General features: G+C 41.3%; 1 protein-coding gene across 6 annotated transcripts in view; it reads left to right on the top strand.

Annotated features, from left to right (window-relative positions):
• Positions 1-17228, top strand: part of LOC143019507 (brefeldin A-inhibited guanine nucleotide-exchange protein 3) — a 659822-nt gene that overhangs the window by 179318 nt on the left and 463276 nt on the right. For all 6 annotated transcript variants that reach the window (XM_076175183.1, XM_076175181.1, XM_076175182.1 and 3 more), the window contains exons 13-14: positions 2177-2281; positions 2635-2782. In XM_076175183.1, coding sequence (XP_076031298.1) covers positions 2177-2281; positions 2635-2782 — 253 coding nt within the window. The remainder of the gene's footprint in view (positions 1-2176; positions 2282-2634; positions 2783-17228) is intronic.

The following is a 17228-nucleotide window of genomic DNA, read 5'->3' as shown; positions in this document are numbered from 1 at the left end:
AGGGAAGAACCCAAACTATTTTACAAATATGTAAATGGAAAACTGAAAAACAAACAAGAAATAGAAAAACTGCACCAAGATGAAAAGGAATATAGAGAAGAACTGGAAATGGCTGAAATTATGGACAACCACTTCAAATCAGTATTCACAATAGAAAACTCGCCTGTGTAGAAAATGAGAGAATTATCCCCTGCAATGAAAGAAATAATCGTAACACAAACAGAAATTGGTGACCAAATTAAAACTCTTGATGTCAGAAAATCACATGGCCCAGACGGAATTGCAAACTGGATACTGAAAGAATGTATGGAAGAATTAACTGACAAAATATATAATATAATTAAATTCTCACTTAAAGAAGGAAAAGTGCCATTGGACTGGAAGAAGGCAAACATTGTACCAATTTATAAGGGAGGTAATAAGGAAGATCCATCTAACTACAGACCGGTCTCACTAACAAGCACAATAGCAAAAATTTGTGAAAGAGTTGTCAAAAACAGATGGGTTAAGTACCTGGAAGAAAAATCTATACTGAATCCAAATCAATTTGGATTCAGACAAGGGAGATCATGTACAACAAATTTGATCTGCTTCTACTCAAGATTAATAGACATAATACAAGAAAGAGATGGGTGGGCGGACTGTGCTTTTCTGGACCTGCAAAAGGCATTTGATAAGGTACCACATAGGAAACTTATAAAGAAGATAGAGTCAAAAGGTGGCATCAGAGGAAAATTATTGGAATGGATGAAAGACTTCCTGATTGGGAGGAAAATGAGAGTTGTAATTAGAGAAAAATTCTCCAACTGGGAAGAAGTAAAAAGTGGTGTCCCGCAAGGATCAGTACTGGCCCCAATCATGTTTGCCGTATACATTAATGACATGAATGAAGGTATGGAGTGCTATAGGAATTTCTTTGCAGATGACGCAAAATTACTAAAGAAGGTAAAAATGGAAGAGGACTGCAACTCATTGCAACAAGATTTGGACACGATCTGGAATTGGACTCAAAAGTGGGAATTTGGAAAGAGTAAAAACAGAATATCAAAAGATTACAGAATTGGGGAAGAAAAAGTAAAAAAAGCAAACTCTGAAAAAGATCTTGGAGTGATGATTGGAAAGGACATAAAACCAGATAAACATATAAGTAAAATATTCAGAGAAACCTACAATTCATTGAGGTCAATCAAAGTGGCATTTGCTTATTTGGATGAAGAAATGATAAAGAAAATACTAACTACACTAATAAGACCAAAACTTGAGTACGCAGCATCACTTTGGACACCCAGTACCAAAAAGAATATTAAGAAACTAGAAAGAATACAAAGAGCGACAACCAAACTAGCACCAACTCTCGCCGAACTAACATACGAGCAAAGACTGTCCAAATTGAATCTACCAACTTTGGAACAGAGAAGAGAAAGAGGAGATTTGCTGACTATCTACAGAATAATGAAAGGAATGGAAGTTTTAGACAGGAACGACTTGTTAGTGTGGGACAACGGTAAAACGAGAGAACACAGAATTTCTTTTAAAAAGGACAGTTATAGAAAAAAACTTGAAAAGGAAAGCTTCCCACACAGAGTGATAAATACATGGAACCAATTAGACAACGAAACAGTAAGTGCAAACACTATACAAGATTTTAGGATAAAACTTGATATGGAGAGATACAAAGATGTGTCACCACGTGCATAGCTCCCTTCCTGTATATTATAACTAGGTAAATAAATCCACAGCAAGGCTGCTTCATTAAATTGGCGACCCCCCCTCATGTAGAAAAGGAGAAGACGGGGAGAAATCCCTTCGGGCTGCATCAAAATTTTCTCACACATTCTACCTCGCCACCCATTCCACCCCATGCATCACAACAACATCCATATACAACCATTTTCCATTCACCCCTATCTTCTGTCCTCTCCCGTCCTTCCTCAACAGACATTCCCCTTTTCCCCAGAGCCCCTTTCACCCCATCCATTTGTCTCATCCTAGGTCACCCCCTCATGTTCACTCCCTCCACATCTGCCTTCCATACTTCTTTTACTAGTCTTTCTTCACTCATTCTTTCCATGTGTCCAAACCATCCCAATACTCTTTCATCCACCCTATCTCCCAACTCCCTTACCACCCCTGTTCTCCTCCTCACCTCCTAATACATTTTATTGTGCCATTTTAGACTGGAGAATTTAGTCTTGAAGCAGAAAAGTTGCGAGAAGAAGAGGAAGCCTTTAGACTTCATAAGTTGAATGAGACACTGTCATCATCCAGTAATATTCGAATGGTAAGAACAAAGATATTTACATCAGTCCATAATTACCTAATTGGATGTTTGTTTATAATAATGAAATATGACAAGTTACTTTTTTTTTTAGAATTCTGCAGAATTATTTACATTTTTCCTATATTCAAAATGTTAAGAAAATTATTGCATTGTATAATATATATGATATTGAAATGCAAAAAGCATCATTGAAGACAAAATGCCATTAACTGAATGGAATGTAGTAAAGAAGCTTGTTCCATAGTTGAAAAGAGTACAAGGTAATACTGATAGATTTATTAAAGGTGAGTATGTTTTTAATTTCTTATATATTGATTTATATATTTGTTTATTTATTTATCTTTTTACCTAAGGTGCAAGATGAGGAAAGTGAAGCAGAATGTGAAAATGCACGTCATTTCATTTCAACTCTACAGGCTATATTGCCATCAATGTTGGCTATCCGCAGTACCATTGAAGTTGACCAAGCCATGCAAGAGTTTGCATCAAAATATTGTGAAGGTATGGAATAGATGAAAATAATCAAAGCTGACACTTTGACAGGATGGTTAGGTTTGTATTTACCTAGTTGAGATTTACCCTATCTGGGGTATTGGATGCATGTTATTACTTATACCAAAGGCCTTTTCCCCGTTACAAGGGAGGTAGCCAAAAAAAGTAAAGGCATAAAAACCACTCCCATCCATTCCATCCCTAACATACTCCACTCCCCTGCATCCACTTCCCTCCCTCTTATCTTGGCACCTCCTGGGTGACAGGTCATCCCTGCATCTCGCCCACTTCCCTGGGTCATAAGCAGTGTCACAAGACACAGCACATTCACAGCAAGGCCGCTTTATTAAATCAACAACCTCCCCTCTCCATCTCCTCATGCAGAAAAGGAAATGGCAAGAAATCCCTTCGGGCTGTGTCAATTTATTTCTCACACATACTCCCTCAACCCCCATTCCCCACCCACTCCCATTCATGCATCACAGCATCATCCATATACAACTATTCTCCATTCACCCCCATCCTCTGTCCTCTCCCGTCCTTCCTCAACAGGCATTCCCCTCTTTTCCAAAGCTCCTTTTATCCCATCCATCCATCTTATCCTTGGTCGCCCCCTCATGTTCACTCCTTCCACCTCTGCTTTCCACATATCTTTAACTAATCTTTCTTCACTCATTCTTTCATGTGTCCAAACCATCCCAGTACTCTTTCGTCAACCCTATCTCCCAACTCCCTTTCCACCCCTGTTCTCCTCCTCACCTCCTCATTTCTCACTCTATCCAGCCTAGTAACCCCTATCATACTTCTCAGACACCTCATCTCAAACACATTCAAACTCCTCTCTTCCTTTCTTATGTTCCGTGTTTCTGCCCTATACAGTGGTGTCAGCACAATCACTCCTTCATACAATCTCCTCTTAGCATCCATTCCCAAACGTCTGTTTCTCATTACACTTTTTAATCCCCCAAGGCATTTACTCGCTTCTCTCAATCTACCTCTACCTCCACTCCTTTTCCCTCCACATTTGCACCTAAATATCCAAAACTATCTACTTCCAGTCTCTCTCCCTTAATACTCACTTCCAGTGTGCTGCCACTTTCTCCCCTTGTACATCTCATCACCTTACTTTTACCCACATTTATTTTGTAGGAAACAAGGGGATGGGGGATCTTGGGAGGAAGACCACAAATGAGGTGGCTGGACAGGGTGAAAGGGCATTGGGTGCAAGAGCAATGTCTGCCCAACAATGAAAAAAACTAGGAGTGAGTGGAAAGAGGTTATAAATGCTGTAGCCCTTGGGATGTTCTTTTATGTTAATTATTCTACAAAAATCATTAGATTATGTATAAATTCCTTTGCTCTCTTTCTGAATAAAGATATATATATATATATATATATATCGGAGGAGGGATTGAGGAAGTTGGTGGCAGAGTTTGGGAGAGTATGTGATAGAAGAAAGCTAAAGATAAATGTGGGTAAAAGTAAGGTGATGAGATGTACAAGGGGTGAAAGTAGCAGTAGACTGGAAGTGAGCATTAAGGGAGAGCGACTGGAGGAAGAGGATAGTTTTAGATACTTGGGTGCAAATGTGGCAGGAAAAGGTGGAGTGAAGGTGGAGGTAGAATGTAGATTGAGAGAAGCGAGTAAATGCCTTGGTGGTTTGAAGAGTGTAATGAGGAATAGACATTTGGGAATGAATGCTAAGAGGAGACTGTATGAAGGAGTGATTGTGCCAACAGCACTGTATGGGGCAGAAACATGGAACATAAGAGAAGAAGAGCGAAGGAGTTTGAATGTGTTTGAGATGAGGTGTCTGAGAAGTATGATGGGGGTTACTAGGCTAGATAGAGTGAGAAATGAGGAGGTGAGGAGGAGAACAGGGGTGGAAAAGGAGCTGGGAGATAGGGTTGATGAAAGAATATTAGGATGGTTTGGACACATGGAAAGAATGAGTGAAGAAAGACTAGTAATAGAGGTATGGAAGGCAGATGTGGAGGGAGTGAACATGAGGGGACGTCCTAGGATGAGGTGGATGGATGGGGGTGAAGGGGGCTTTGGGGAAGAGGGGAATGTCTGTTGAGGAAGGATGGGAGAGGACAGAAGACAGGGGTGAATGGAGAATGGTTGTATATGGATGATGTTGTGATTGCATGAGGTGGAATGGGCGGGGGGATGGGGGGTGAGGGTATGTGTGAGCAAAATTTGACGCAGCCCAAAGGGATTTCTCCCCGTCTTCTTTTATGCAATGGGGGGACGGAGAGGGGGGGTCGCCGATTTAATGAAGCGGCCTTGCTGTGGATGTGCTGTGTCTTGCGACACTGCTTCTGACCCAGGGCAGTGGACAAGGTGCAAGGATGACCCGTCATCCAGGAGGTGCTAAGATAAGAGGGAGGGTGGAGGGGTGTGGAGTGTATTCAGGGATGGAATGGGTGGAAATGATATTATGCCTTTTTCTTTTTGGCTACCTCCCTTGTAAGGGGGAAAAAGCCTTGGTATATGTATGTGTATGTATATATATATATATATATATATATATATATATTTTCTGCACCATATATTTCGTAAGTAGTTGGAGGGGTGGTGAGTTTCCATGTAGAGAAGCAGTGGGAGTAAACCAGTCCTAGCTGGTGGGTCCTACTGTGGAAGTAGTGTTTTGCTGCATTGCCTCTGACCCAAGCAGTATGGTGGAGACAGGGATGGCCCTTCATACACCAGGTACTAAGGTAAGAAATATACTGAATGGATATTTGGGTCGGAGGATGCTTTGACTTGGCCACCTTTCTTGCGGGGGAGTGACCCCAGGCTCTTGCCTCCACATGGAGGGGCTGGGGACGGCCGATGGCAGTAGCATACTGGGAGCCAACTACCCATGATCCTCAGTATGACATAGCCTCGACCGTTGCTGAATAGACTTTTATACCTGCATTTCTTACCCACCCATTACTTTCTCTCCCCCTCACCCAACTTTCTAACCCTTTATTCTATCATGATTGACTCTCCTGATGACATGGCCAAATTTTGAAACCTCTCGGTAACAAATTTTCATGTACAATCATTATAAGTCAAACTTTTCATACATAATCACTATGAAAAAAAAAAAAGTCCTATAGTGATGACTAGTGATGATAGGGGTAGGAGAAGGTGATCTCTGGGAGCCTGTAGTCACGAAATGCACATAGGCGATGTGGGCAAGATAGTCATTCTGTGATGGGATGGAGGCAACATCACAGCTCGGCAGCTACCCACATGACTGAGCAGCCCTGTTCAGGATCCACTCTGCTCACCCCAGTAGGGTCACTCTCATTGCGGTCAAGATGCAGAAAAATCCCAAGCACAGATGACGACCTCAGACTCGAAAAAATACTCTTCTTTGACACCACCAAATACTGATAGTAATATAAAACAATTGAAAGTTGTGCACATAGAAGATATTCCAATACAGTGTAACTATAATGATATATCTACTCCACTGAGCAAATTTGGAATTATAGTAGAAATTCGCATGAAAATTCTTGACATTGAGAAAAAATGGGAAGCTTAGGTAACATTTAATAAGCATGAAGATGCCTTTAACCTGAGCAGAAACTTCAATACCCTGAAAATTTACAATTCCTTGGTCAAAGGAGCCTTGACAGATAAGGTTCCTAAAAATCTAGATGTATATAAACCTGCAGAATGGAATTCAGATAACCATCAAGATAATACTATAAAAGAAAGAATCCCCCAACCTCCTATGTGGATAGTAATTAAGGCTAAGAAAAATTTAATTACTATAAATTTAATAGATACCTACAACAGAGGGTAGGTGGCATTAAAAATGGAGATATAACAAGATTTGGTAAGAATTCAATACTTGTTCATGCCAAATCAAAGACACAATCCAAGATGCCCTGTATGATGAATGTTGAAAATAGTGATATAATAGAAAAGATTAGTCCTACCAAAATTTTAGTTATGGAAGAGGAGTTATCCATGATAAAGACTTGTATGAATTGACTGAACTAGAAATATTAGAAATGTGCCCCACATCTATTTGGAAAGAGAAAAAGATCCCAAAATGAAAGAGTGAGAATTAGACCTTTCTATCCCAAAGCTCTACAGTGCTATAATTGTTTTAAATTTGGCCGTCAAAGATTTGTAAGAATAATGAGGTATGTGGTAATTGCTCTGGCCCAACACACAGCCAATGCTTAGATACTCCCAAATGTATCAACAATCAATTGGATCACAAACCAGTTGATAGAGTATGTGAAGAATACAAATTTGAAACAGCAGCTATAAATAAAGCTTATACTGAGCATATCACGATAGGACATCCTAAGCGACTGTTAGGAAGAAAAAAGAGCTATGCAAACGCTCTTACTACCCCAAGAAATCCACCTCATTCTACAAATCTCCCCACTATAAATGAAACTTCAACCTCTGGAGTAGCAGCCCAACATTCAAGGCCAAATAATCAACATACTATGGTGAGAACTCCAAACACAAAAACAGATAATCCTCCAGATTACCAAAACACCTCACATAGTAAATAGGTGCAACCCTCAAATCCCCCTCCACCTTCCAGAAATCCACCTTGTTCTAAAGAAATGCAACACTCATGGCCAGATGATCAACATATTTTGATGAAAGCAATAAACACTAAGATTTATTACCCCCTGATCATAAACCACCTTCTAGCAAAATATCTCAAGCAGAATCTGCAAATACTCATACTACTCCAAGAAATCCACCCCATACAACAAATCCCTTCTCTGTGAATGAAACCTCAACCTCTGGGATAGCAGCCCAACATCCTGGGCCAGGTGATCAACATACCTCGGCAAGAACACAAAACACTAAAGCAGATAACCTATCCCCTGATCATAAAAACACTCCATATAAAATAGAGGGGTAACCCCCCAACTCTCCTCCATCTTCCAGCATAGTGTCTTGGGCAGAATCACTACCGGACGACTCAATGGAGATTGAAAAAAAAAAAGAACAAGAACTTCCTCACCCTCTCCATCAACTCCAAAGAAATGTAACCCTAGCAGATATATATTACAAGAAAAAGATAAAGGAGCAAAAGCCAAAACTACCAAAATAGCTACTGAAGAAAAACCACCATCTTCACAAAAAGCTCATAAAGACAAAAAACACTCAAAAACATCCTTGAATAAAGGACCTCCCCCCAGAAAATAGATATATTCACATCACTAATGCAGTGGAACTGTCAGGGACTTCGAGCAAAGTATGAAGAGCTTAAAATCTTAATTTACGAATATTCTCCAGTAGGTGTATGCTTACAAGAAACAATGTTGGATGAACATACACCCTGTCCAAGAGAATATATATCTTTTAGAACTCCATATAATATAGAAACAGGAAGTCACGGAGGATGTCTCGTTTATGTACGAAGAGATATTCCCCATTTTCCAATTGGTATAAATACATTACAAGCAGTAGCAGTTCAAATACAATTAAAAAGAAAATACACCTTATGCTCTCTTTACCTGCCCCCAAACACCATGGTTACCCGGGAAGAAATAATAACTTTGATTAATCAACTCCCGCGACTGTTTCTCATTATGGGCGACCTAGATGGCAGACACCCACTATGGGGAGATGTTACTACAAACCAAAAAGGGAATATTATAGCTTCAATTATAGAATATGAAGATCTATGACTTTTGAATACTGGGGAGCCCACCCATTACCATATTCTAACAGGTACTGTCTCTTGTCTAGATCTTACAATTTCTAGTCCCAACTGCACAATTGATTTCAGGTGGAGACCAAATGATGACTGGCGTAGCAGTGACCATGCCCCGATAATAATTGAAACAAATGATGACCCACCAACTCAAAGATCACCAAAGTGGAGTATCGACAAAGCAGATTGGGATAAGTTTAAAGAACTAAGTGAAATTAAAGGCAATGCAAATGACTTCCCAACTCCAGAAGATGCTATTGACTTATTAAATGGAACTTTTCATACAGCAGGTATACACTCTATACCAAAAACTACAGGACTCTTTAAGCAACGGCCAGTTCCATGGTGATCTGAAGAGCTCAGAATTTTACATCGAACTACAAGAACATCACTTACCCATTACCACAGACATCGAACAAATGAGAATATGATCATCTATAAACAATGCAGAGCTAGATTTCGTAAAGCAATGAAAGCTGCCAGAAGACAATCATGGCCATCCTTTGTATCTACCATCAGTTGTCGAACACCCATCCATACATACATACATACATATACCAAGGCTTTTTCCCCCTTACAAGGGAGGTAGCCAAAAAGGAAAAGGCATAAAATCATTCCCACCCATTCCATCCCTGAATACACTCCACACCCCTCCACCCTTCCTCTTATCTGAGCACCTCCTGGATGACGGGTCATCCCTGCACCTTGTCCACTGCCCTGGGTCAGAAGCAGTGTCGCAAGACACAGCACATCCACAGCAAGGCTGCTTCATTAAATCAGTGACACCCCCTCTCTGTCCCCCCATGCATAAAAGGAGAAGATGGGGAGAAATCCCTTCGGGCTGCATCATATTTTGCTCACACATACTACCTCACCCCCCATCCCCCTGCCCATTCCACCTCATGCATCACAACATCATCCATATACAACCATTCTCCATTCACCCCTGTCTTCTGTCCTCTCCCGTCCTTCCTCAACAGACATTCCCCTCTTCCCCAAAGCCCCCTTCACCCCATCCATCCACCTCATCCTAGGACGTCCCCTCATGTTCACTCCCTCCACATCTGCCTTTCATACCTCTTTTACTAGTCTTTCTTCACTCATTCTTTCTATGTCCCCCCCGAGGCCCAGTACTTTGATGTAGTGGGGGGGGGCTTCTGTGTAGCAAGGACAGGCTGAGCTGTGCCAGTCAGGTGCAACCATACTGGAGAGGTCACCCCTAAGCTACCAGACGAAAACTGAGCCTTTTTTTTTTTTCAGTGAATAGATAGGGGCCCCTCACCCTTTTCCTTTGTGAATTCCCCTATCCCTACCCTTCATATTTGCTACCCTACTCTCCTTTTTCACCATCTTTCTCTAATACTTGTTAAGGAAAGTTCTGGTATCTTGGTGCCTCCCAAGCTACATGTCTGAACCCAGTCAAGTGGGGATGTATACCGCGAGGTCACTACTCCCTGTGAGGGCTGAAAGCCCACCGACTGGGGAATGCATGTTTGTGAGGTAGGTATTAGGCTGCCGACTTCCTTTCTCCCTATCCAGTACACATGCAAAATGACTACGCCAGACCCATCCTAAATGGGACAAAACAAAAGAGGACAAACCCCGGGTTGACAAAGTCTCTAACTCACCTCCGAGGCCCTGCATGTGTAAATAGTCGTTTCTGGAACTTCCCGACTCTGTAGAGACTTTTCTTTTATTGCTTGAGGCATCAGGCAACTGCAGTATCTTCTTCCATGCATTTATCTTTCTTTTTGAATATATGGTGTGGCCTCATAAATATACACGATCATGGTGGCTGTCCAAACTGAATATTCTAAACCTCCACCACTACCTGATCCTCCTCCTAAACCCCCCCATCCCTCTCCTAATATTGCCAGTCCTAATGTTGATGCTATTGACTCAGCAAAAGTAAAACCCCCAGTTGATGACTCCGGCTTGAAAAAGGACTTCGGTAAAAATACTAAGACTTCATTGACAGATAATTCTGTAGCCCAGGAACTTACAATTAGAATGGATTCTGAAGTGATGAAAACATCTTTAGATACTCAGAAACCAATAAATAGCTCAAATACTGCCCCTAATAGTCATAGAATCTTACATCTAAAATATGTCTCTTGATAAGAGTTATACAGACTTATATGAAAAGTTCCGTAAATTTGGACAAATTAAAGAGATCAGGGTTAAACTAACTGACAACTTTAAAGCTTGGCTAGTCTGGATCTCATTTCTTTCTAATCAGGATGCAGCTGCTGCCTGCTTGGATTATAATAACTGCAATGAAAATGAATCTTCGGCCCAACTTGTTGCTAGAGTGCCACCTAACCTGGATATCTTTTATCCAGAAAACCCGGTAGAGGAAAGGAAGGAAAGTGTGCAGAGGCCTCCCAATCCAGCTAAGTGGCTTATTATCACTCTTGCAAAGGAACATGCTAACTTGTTCGAGTTTAGAAGATTCTTGAAGAGTCACCTTAGCTCTGGTAATTTGACTAACTCGCAGGTATCACGATTTGGAAGAAATTCCTTCTTAATTCATGTAAAATCCTATGAACAAGCTGCCATGGTGCTTAACTTGAAACAGAAATCGGACATTAAGGAAGCAAAACCCCTATACCTTTAGTTATGCCAAAGGGGTAATTTTTAATAGAGATCTGTATGACTTTGAGGAAGAAGAAATTTTAGAAATGTGCCCAACTAATGTTTGGAAGGTTGCTAAAATCCCTCGTTCTTCTATGATTATCCTAAGTTTTTCTGGTGAAGATCTACCTCATTATGTAGAGATAGAAAAAGAGATAGTTTATGTGAAGCAGTTTAAGCCCCGTCCCCTTCAGTGCTTTAACTGCTATGGTTTTGACCATCCTTCCTGCAGATGTGCAAGGGACAAACTGTGTTTGATATGTGCTCAGCCTGAACATGGGGATTGTTCCCGCCCAACAGTTTGTATAAATTTTAAAGAAGAGCATGATGCCAGAGATAAGAACTGTGTAATTTATAAGAAGGAACAGGAAATACTACTAAAAGTTCATGCAGAACATATAAGTGTAGGACATGCTAAAAGACTATTAAGTAATTCCAAAAGATAGTGATGTTGTTAAAACAAATAGTAAAGTGGATCAGCCAACTGTAGAACGCAATAGAAATAAAAATGCCAATATGAATTCTTCTGTTAACACTGAACCCAAACCTCAGTGTAAAATTGTCACTATGAAATCTAATGGTCTTTCTTCTTCTCAACTAGGAATTTGTAATACTTCTGAACCCTCCTCTGCGGAGGTTTCCTCACCTCTTGTTGAAGGGGTGTCCCCTGCTCCATCTGGGGGGGCACCTAAGGTTTCTATTGTAGAAACCTCACAGGCTTCTTCTAATGAAGCCCCCTCTCAGGCAATCTCTCTTCCAGACCTGGGAGACTCCCCAGTTGAGGGATTGCTGACTAGTGTGCCTCACTTGGTAGAGGTGCACAGAAGCAATGAGGATCAACCAAATGCTGAACCCAAGCCTCAATGTGAAAGAGTCACTACCAGACCTAATCATTCTGCTCCACAACTTGGAAATTGTAGTACTCCTCAACCCTCCTCTGCGGAGGTTCTCCCATCCCCAGTTGAGGGAATGTCTCCTGCCCCATCTAGAGGGTTCCTTTAATAAAGCCTCCTATCAATCAGTCAACCTTCCAAACTTGGGGGGCTCCCCAATAAAGGGATCACGGACTGTTGTGCCTCACTCAGTTGAGGCGCACAGAAGCAAAGCTATGGAGTCTGAAGCTGTGCACAGTAAAAGACTCCACATTCTACCCTCATCTCCATCTTCTTCCCCAAATCGTGATATGCAATCTAAGAAAGGAACTAATAACCCAAACTCTACATCATCGGTCGGACCATTGTCAGAGAGGAGGATGCCACCCGCGAAAGCAAAGAAATTAGAAAAGAACCCATCTTGTAGACCCTCTCTCTCCCAGACTTCTCTTGCCAGACCAGTAGACCCAAAAAAGAAAAAGAAAACAGTATAATGTCCATAATTCAATGGAATATTCAAGGTTTTAATTCTCATCGAGAGCAGGTTGGGATTCTCTTTAAAGAACATGATGTGTCTGCTATTTGTCTCCAAGAAACTATGCATGGCGATTTATCCCCTAATGTTGGACTTAATTATAAATTTTACAGATCTCCTCCTATGATTGGGGGCCGTGCCCATGGAGGTACTGGTATCATTGTTAAGAAATCTGTAAACCACAGAAGTGTCCACTTACATTTGGTGTTGCAGGCTTGTGCAGTACAAATCTTTACCACTAAATGGATCACTTTATGTTCTTTGTATTTGGAACCTGAACTGGAAGATCGACTCCTAGACATATACAGGTACCCCTCGTTTAATGACCTACTCGGTTAGCGACGACGAGGAATTACGACGGGCTATATGACAGACCAATATTCGTTTAACGTAAATCTCCCGAAGTTACGACGTCGTGTACGATAATTAAGTTGGCTGAGGCAAATTTGTATGATGTTATAATTGAACTTGTGCGGTGGATATTAGCTGTGAGGTAAAGTGTTCTGAAGCTTAGGTCTACATTACCATCCTGCAAGCTGCAAAAACTACCTGGGGTACAGTATATACCGGTAGTGGGAAATTTTTACTTTCGACCATGGGCGCAATATAGCAATAGAAAATTAATTATTAATTTTGTAAATTATAATGTATCAAAGTAATATGCAATTCTGTGAGCTGAAATAAAAAAAAAGGTGCTAAAACAAATTTCGTAAGTAACGAAGTCATGTCGGATGAATGGTTATGATAGATGCCGATGTCGAAGAAATAAACATACATACATACATACATACCTATACCAAGGCTTTTTCCCCCTTACAAGGGGGGTAGCCAAAAAGAAAAAGGCATAAAATCATTCCCACCCATTCCATCCCTGAATACACTCCACACCCCTCCACCCTCCCTCTTATCTTAGCACCTTGTCCACTGCCCTGGGTCAGAAGCAGTGTTGCAAGACACAGCACATCCACAGCAAGGCCGCTTCATTAAATCGGCGACCCCCCCTCTCCGTCCCCCCATTGCATAAAATGAGAGGATGGGGAGAAATCCCTTCGGGCTGCGTCAAATTTTGCTCACACATACTACCTCACCCCCCAGCCACCCGCCCATTCCACCTCATGCAATTACAACATCATCCATATACAACCATTCTCCATTCACCCCTGTCTTCTGTCCTCTCCCGTCCTTCCTCAACAGACATTCCCCTCTTCCCCAAAGCCCCCTTCACCCCATCCATCCACCTCATCCTAGGACGTCCCCTCATGTTCACTCCCTCCACATCTGCCTTCCACACCTCTTTTACTAGTCTTTCTTCTCTCATTCTTTCCATGTGTCCAAACCATCCTAATATTCTTTCATCGACCCTATCTCCCAGCTCCTTTTCCACCCCTGTTCTCCTCACCTCCTCATTTCTCACTCTATCTAGCCTAGTAACCCCCACCATACTTCTCAGACACCTCATCTCAAACACATTCAAACTCCTTCTCTCTTCTTCTCTTATGTTCCATGTTTCTGTCCCATACAGTGCTGTTGGCACAATCACTCCTTCATATAGTCTCCTCTTAGCATCCATTCCCAAATGTCTATTCCTCATTACACTCTTTAATCCACCAAGACATTTACTCGCTTCTCTCAATCTACATTCTACCTCCACCTTCACTCCACCTTTCCCTGCCACATTTGCACCCAAGTATCTAAACCTATCCACTTCCTCCAGTCGCTCTCCCTTAATGCTCACTTCCAGTCTACTGCCACTTTCACCCCTTGTACATCTCATCACCTTACTTTTACCCACATTTATCTTTAGTTTTCTTCTATCACATACTCTCCCAAACTCTGTCACCAACTTCCTCAATCCCTCCTCCGATCCTGCCACAAGCGCAGTGTTGTCCGCAAACAACAGCTGACTCACCTCCCACTTTTCTCCATTTTCTTTAACCATATCCAATCCCCTGCCCACTACCCTTGCATTTACCTCTCGCACCACCCCATCCATGTATAAGTTGAACAGCCAGGGCGACATAACACATCTTTGACGAAGTCCCACCTTAACTTCGAACCACTCACTCTCTCCATTTCCAATCCTGACATAAGCTCTACTATTCTCATAAAAATTCTTGACAGCTCCCAGAAGCTTTCCTCCTATCCCGTATATCTGCATAACCTCCCACAGTGCCTTCCTGTCCACCCTATCATAAGCCTTTTCCAGATCCATAAATGCCCAAAACACTTCCTTCCCCTTTCCTATAGCTTTCTCACATATCTGTCTTACCACAAAGATCTGATCTACACAACCTCTACCTGTCCTATATCCACACTGTTCCTCACCAATTACTCCTGTTCCTCTCCTAATCCTCTCAATCAAGATCCTCCCATAAGCCTTCCCAACTACACTCAACAAGCTAATCCCTCTGAAACTACTACATTCACACTTGTCCCCTTTTCCCTTGTAAAGAGTACAGTCACTCCTCCAGTCCTCCGGCACTCTACCCTCTCTCCAACAAACATTAAATAACCTCACGAATCAGTCCACCATCACTGTACCTCCCTTTTTCAGACATTCTGCATGGCATCCATCCAGACCAGGTGCCTTACCAGCTTTCATCATCTTAACAACTGCCTCCACCTCATCCTTCCTTATTTCTCCTCCATTCTCCTCATTCATCACTCTCATTTTCTTTGCACTTCCCACTGCAGGAATCTTTCCTTCCCTATCCTCCTTCACATTTAGCAACTCCCTAAAATATTCTGCCCATCTTCCCCTTACTGCCTTCTCTTCCATTATCATCTCTCCATCTGCACCTTTTACCTTTTCTTCTCTAATTGATTCGCCTCCTCTTCCTCTCTTAATTTCTTTCCAAAACATCTTTTTATTACTTTCAAAATTTTCTGTCAAACTCTTACCCCAATTCACATCTGCTCTCCTCTTTGCCTCCTTTACCTTTTGCTTTACTTCTCTTTTCTTTTCTTTGTACCTCTCATATGACTCCCTCGTCCTATTTTGTAACCAATCTGTGTAAGCTTGCTTCTTCTCTTCTACAACCTTCTTTGTTTCCTCATCCCACCATTCACTACCCTTTCTTCTATTTCCCCCTGTCCTTCCTGTTCCACACACCATCCTTGCACACATTGTGACTCCCTCCTTGAACCATCCCCATTCCTCCTCCACACCTAGCTCTACTCTATCCTTCACTCCCTCCCACTCCTCCTTCAGCTTCTTTCCGTACTCCTTCTCCTTTTCCTTCTCATTCAAAGAGTTCACTCTAAGAACCTCCCTATCTTTTGTCCCTTTCCTCTTCCTCCATCTATCCTCCACTCTCAACTTACCTTCCACCAAAAAAAAAAAGAAGAAATAAAAGGATGATAAATTCATCTAACCTAAACTAAACTAACCTGACCTGTGTTTGATAAATCATTACCTGCAAATTAAATGTCATACGGCTCGTCCTCGTTGTCGTCGTCGTGAGAGACGTTGGCAGACGACAAGATGGCGTCCCAATCCTATGCTACCGACTTCGTTCATTAGCATATTTTCTTGTAGCATGGTATTTTTTACTTTCATTTCCACCCACAAAATTGCATATTACATTGATACATTTTAATTGACAAAATTAATAATTAATTTTCTATTGCTATATTGCGCCCATGGTCAAAACTAAAAAAATACCCCGGTATTCAATATGGAATGTCAGCATACGTGGATTTGGTCATATACGGTAATTTCAGGAACCTAACCACCGTAAATAAACAGTAAATAAAGCTTTAATGTAATGTACGAAAATAAAGATACATGTATTGCTGGACATTGTACATACAGTACATGTACGTATATGTATACACTTTCGCTTAACGACCAATTCGGTTAACGACGGCGTGCTGGTCCCAATTGTCGTCGTTAAACAAGGAGTGGTTGTATAACCACCCCTGTCAGTTTGAGTTAAATGACCTACAGTCTTTGGTTGACTAGCTCCCTGAGCCTTTTATTTTAATGGGTGACTTTAACGCCAAGCATCCTCTATGGGGTGAATCAAGGTGGGACCCCTGGGGCAATATAATTGAAGAATTTATTGATAATAACGATGTCATTTTGATGAATGACTGTTCCAAAACTAGGTTTGATGTCTTTCACAACTCAAGTTCTGCTATAGACCTAACTATTTGTTCATTGTCCTTAAGATTAGACTACAGTTGGTCAATAGATGAAGATCTACTTGGTAGCGACCACTGGCCTATCCATATCAAATATTTAAAGAACACTCCCTCGTCTTGCTTACCTAAATGGAAGACAGGAGAAGCTAATTGGGAATTATTTAGGAGATCCACAGAGATTGATTATAAGACTAGTGATTTTTGTAGTAACTCTGATGCATATGTACCTGGTAGACATGATACTTTCTGGTGCTTTCTCTTCCATTCCTAGGACAGCTGGTAAACCTCAATGCCCAGTAGTCCCCTGGTGGAATGATGAATGTGCTTTAAGCAGAAAGATTACAAGAACTTGCTATAAGAGATATCGGAGATATCCTTGTTTAGTCAATAAGATAACGTACAGAAGAGCTCGAGCAAAGCAGAAGAAAATCTTCAAGAAAGCAAGGAGGGAATCCTTCATTAAATATATTAGCGAATTGAAATATGACTCTTCCCCTACCTTAGTATGGAATAGGATTAGAAAATTACAAGGAAAGTTTACTCCATCTCCTTTACCCATTCTGAAGATAAATG

This window comes from Oratosquilla oratoria, chromosome 37 (assembly GCF_046742065.1).
Source record: "Oratosquilla oratoria isolate Oo_2021 chromosome 37, ASM4674206v1, whole genome shotgun sequence".
NCBI lineage: Eukaryota > Metazoa > Arthropoda > Malacostraca > Stomatopoda > Squillidae > Oratosquilla > Oratosquilla oratoria.
The sequence above is the reverse complement of the archived record's forward strand: the minus strand, read 5'-3'. Positions and strand labels throughout refer to the sequence as shown.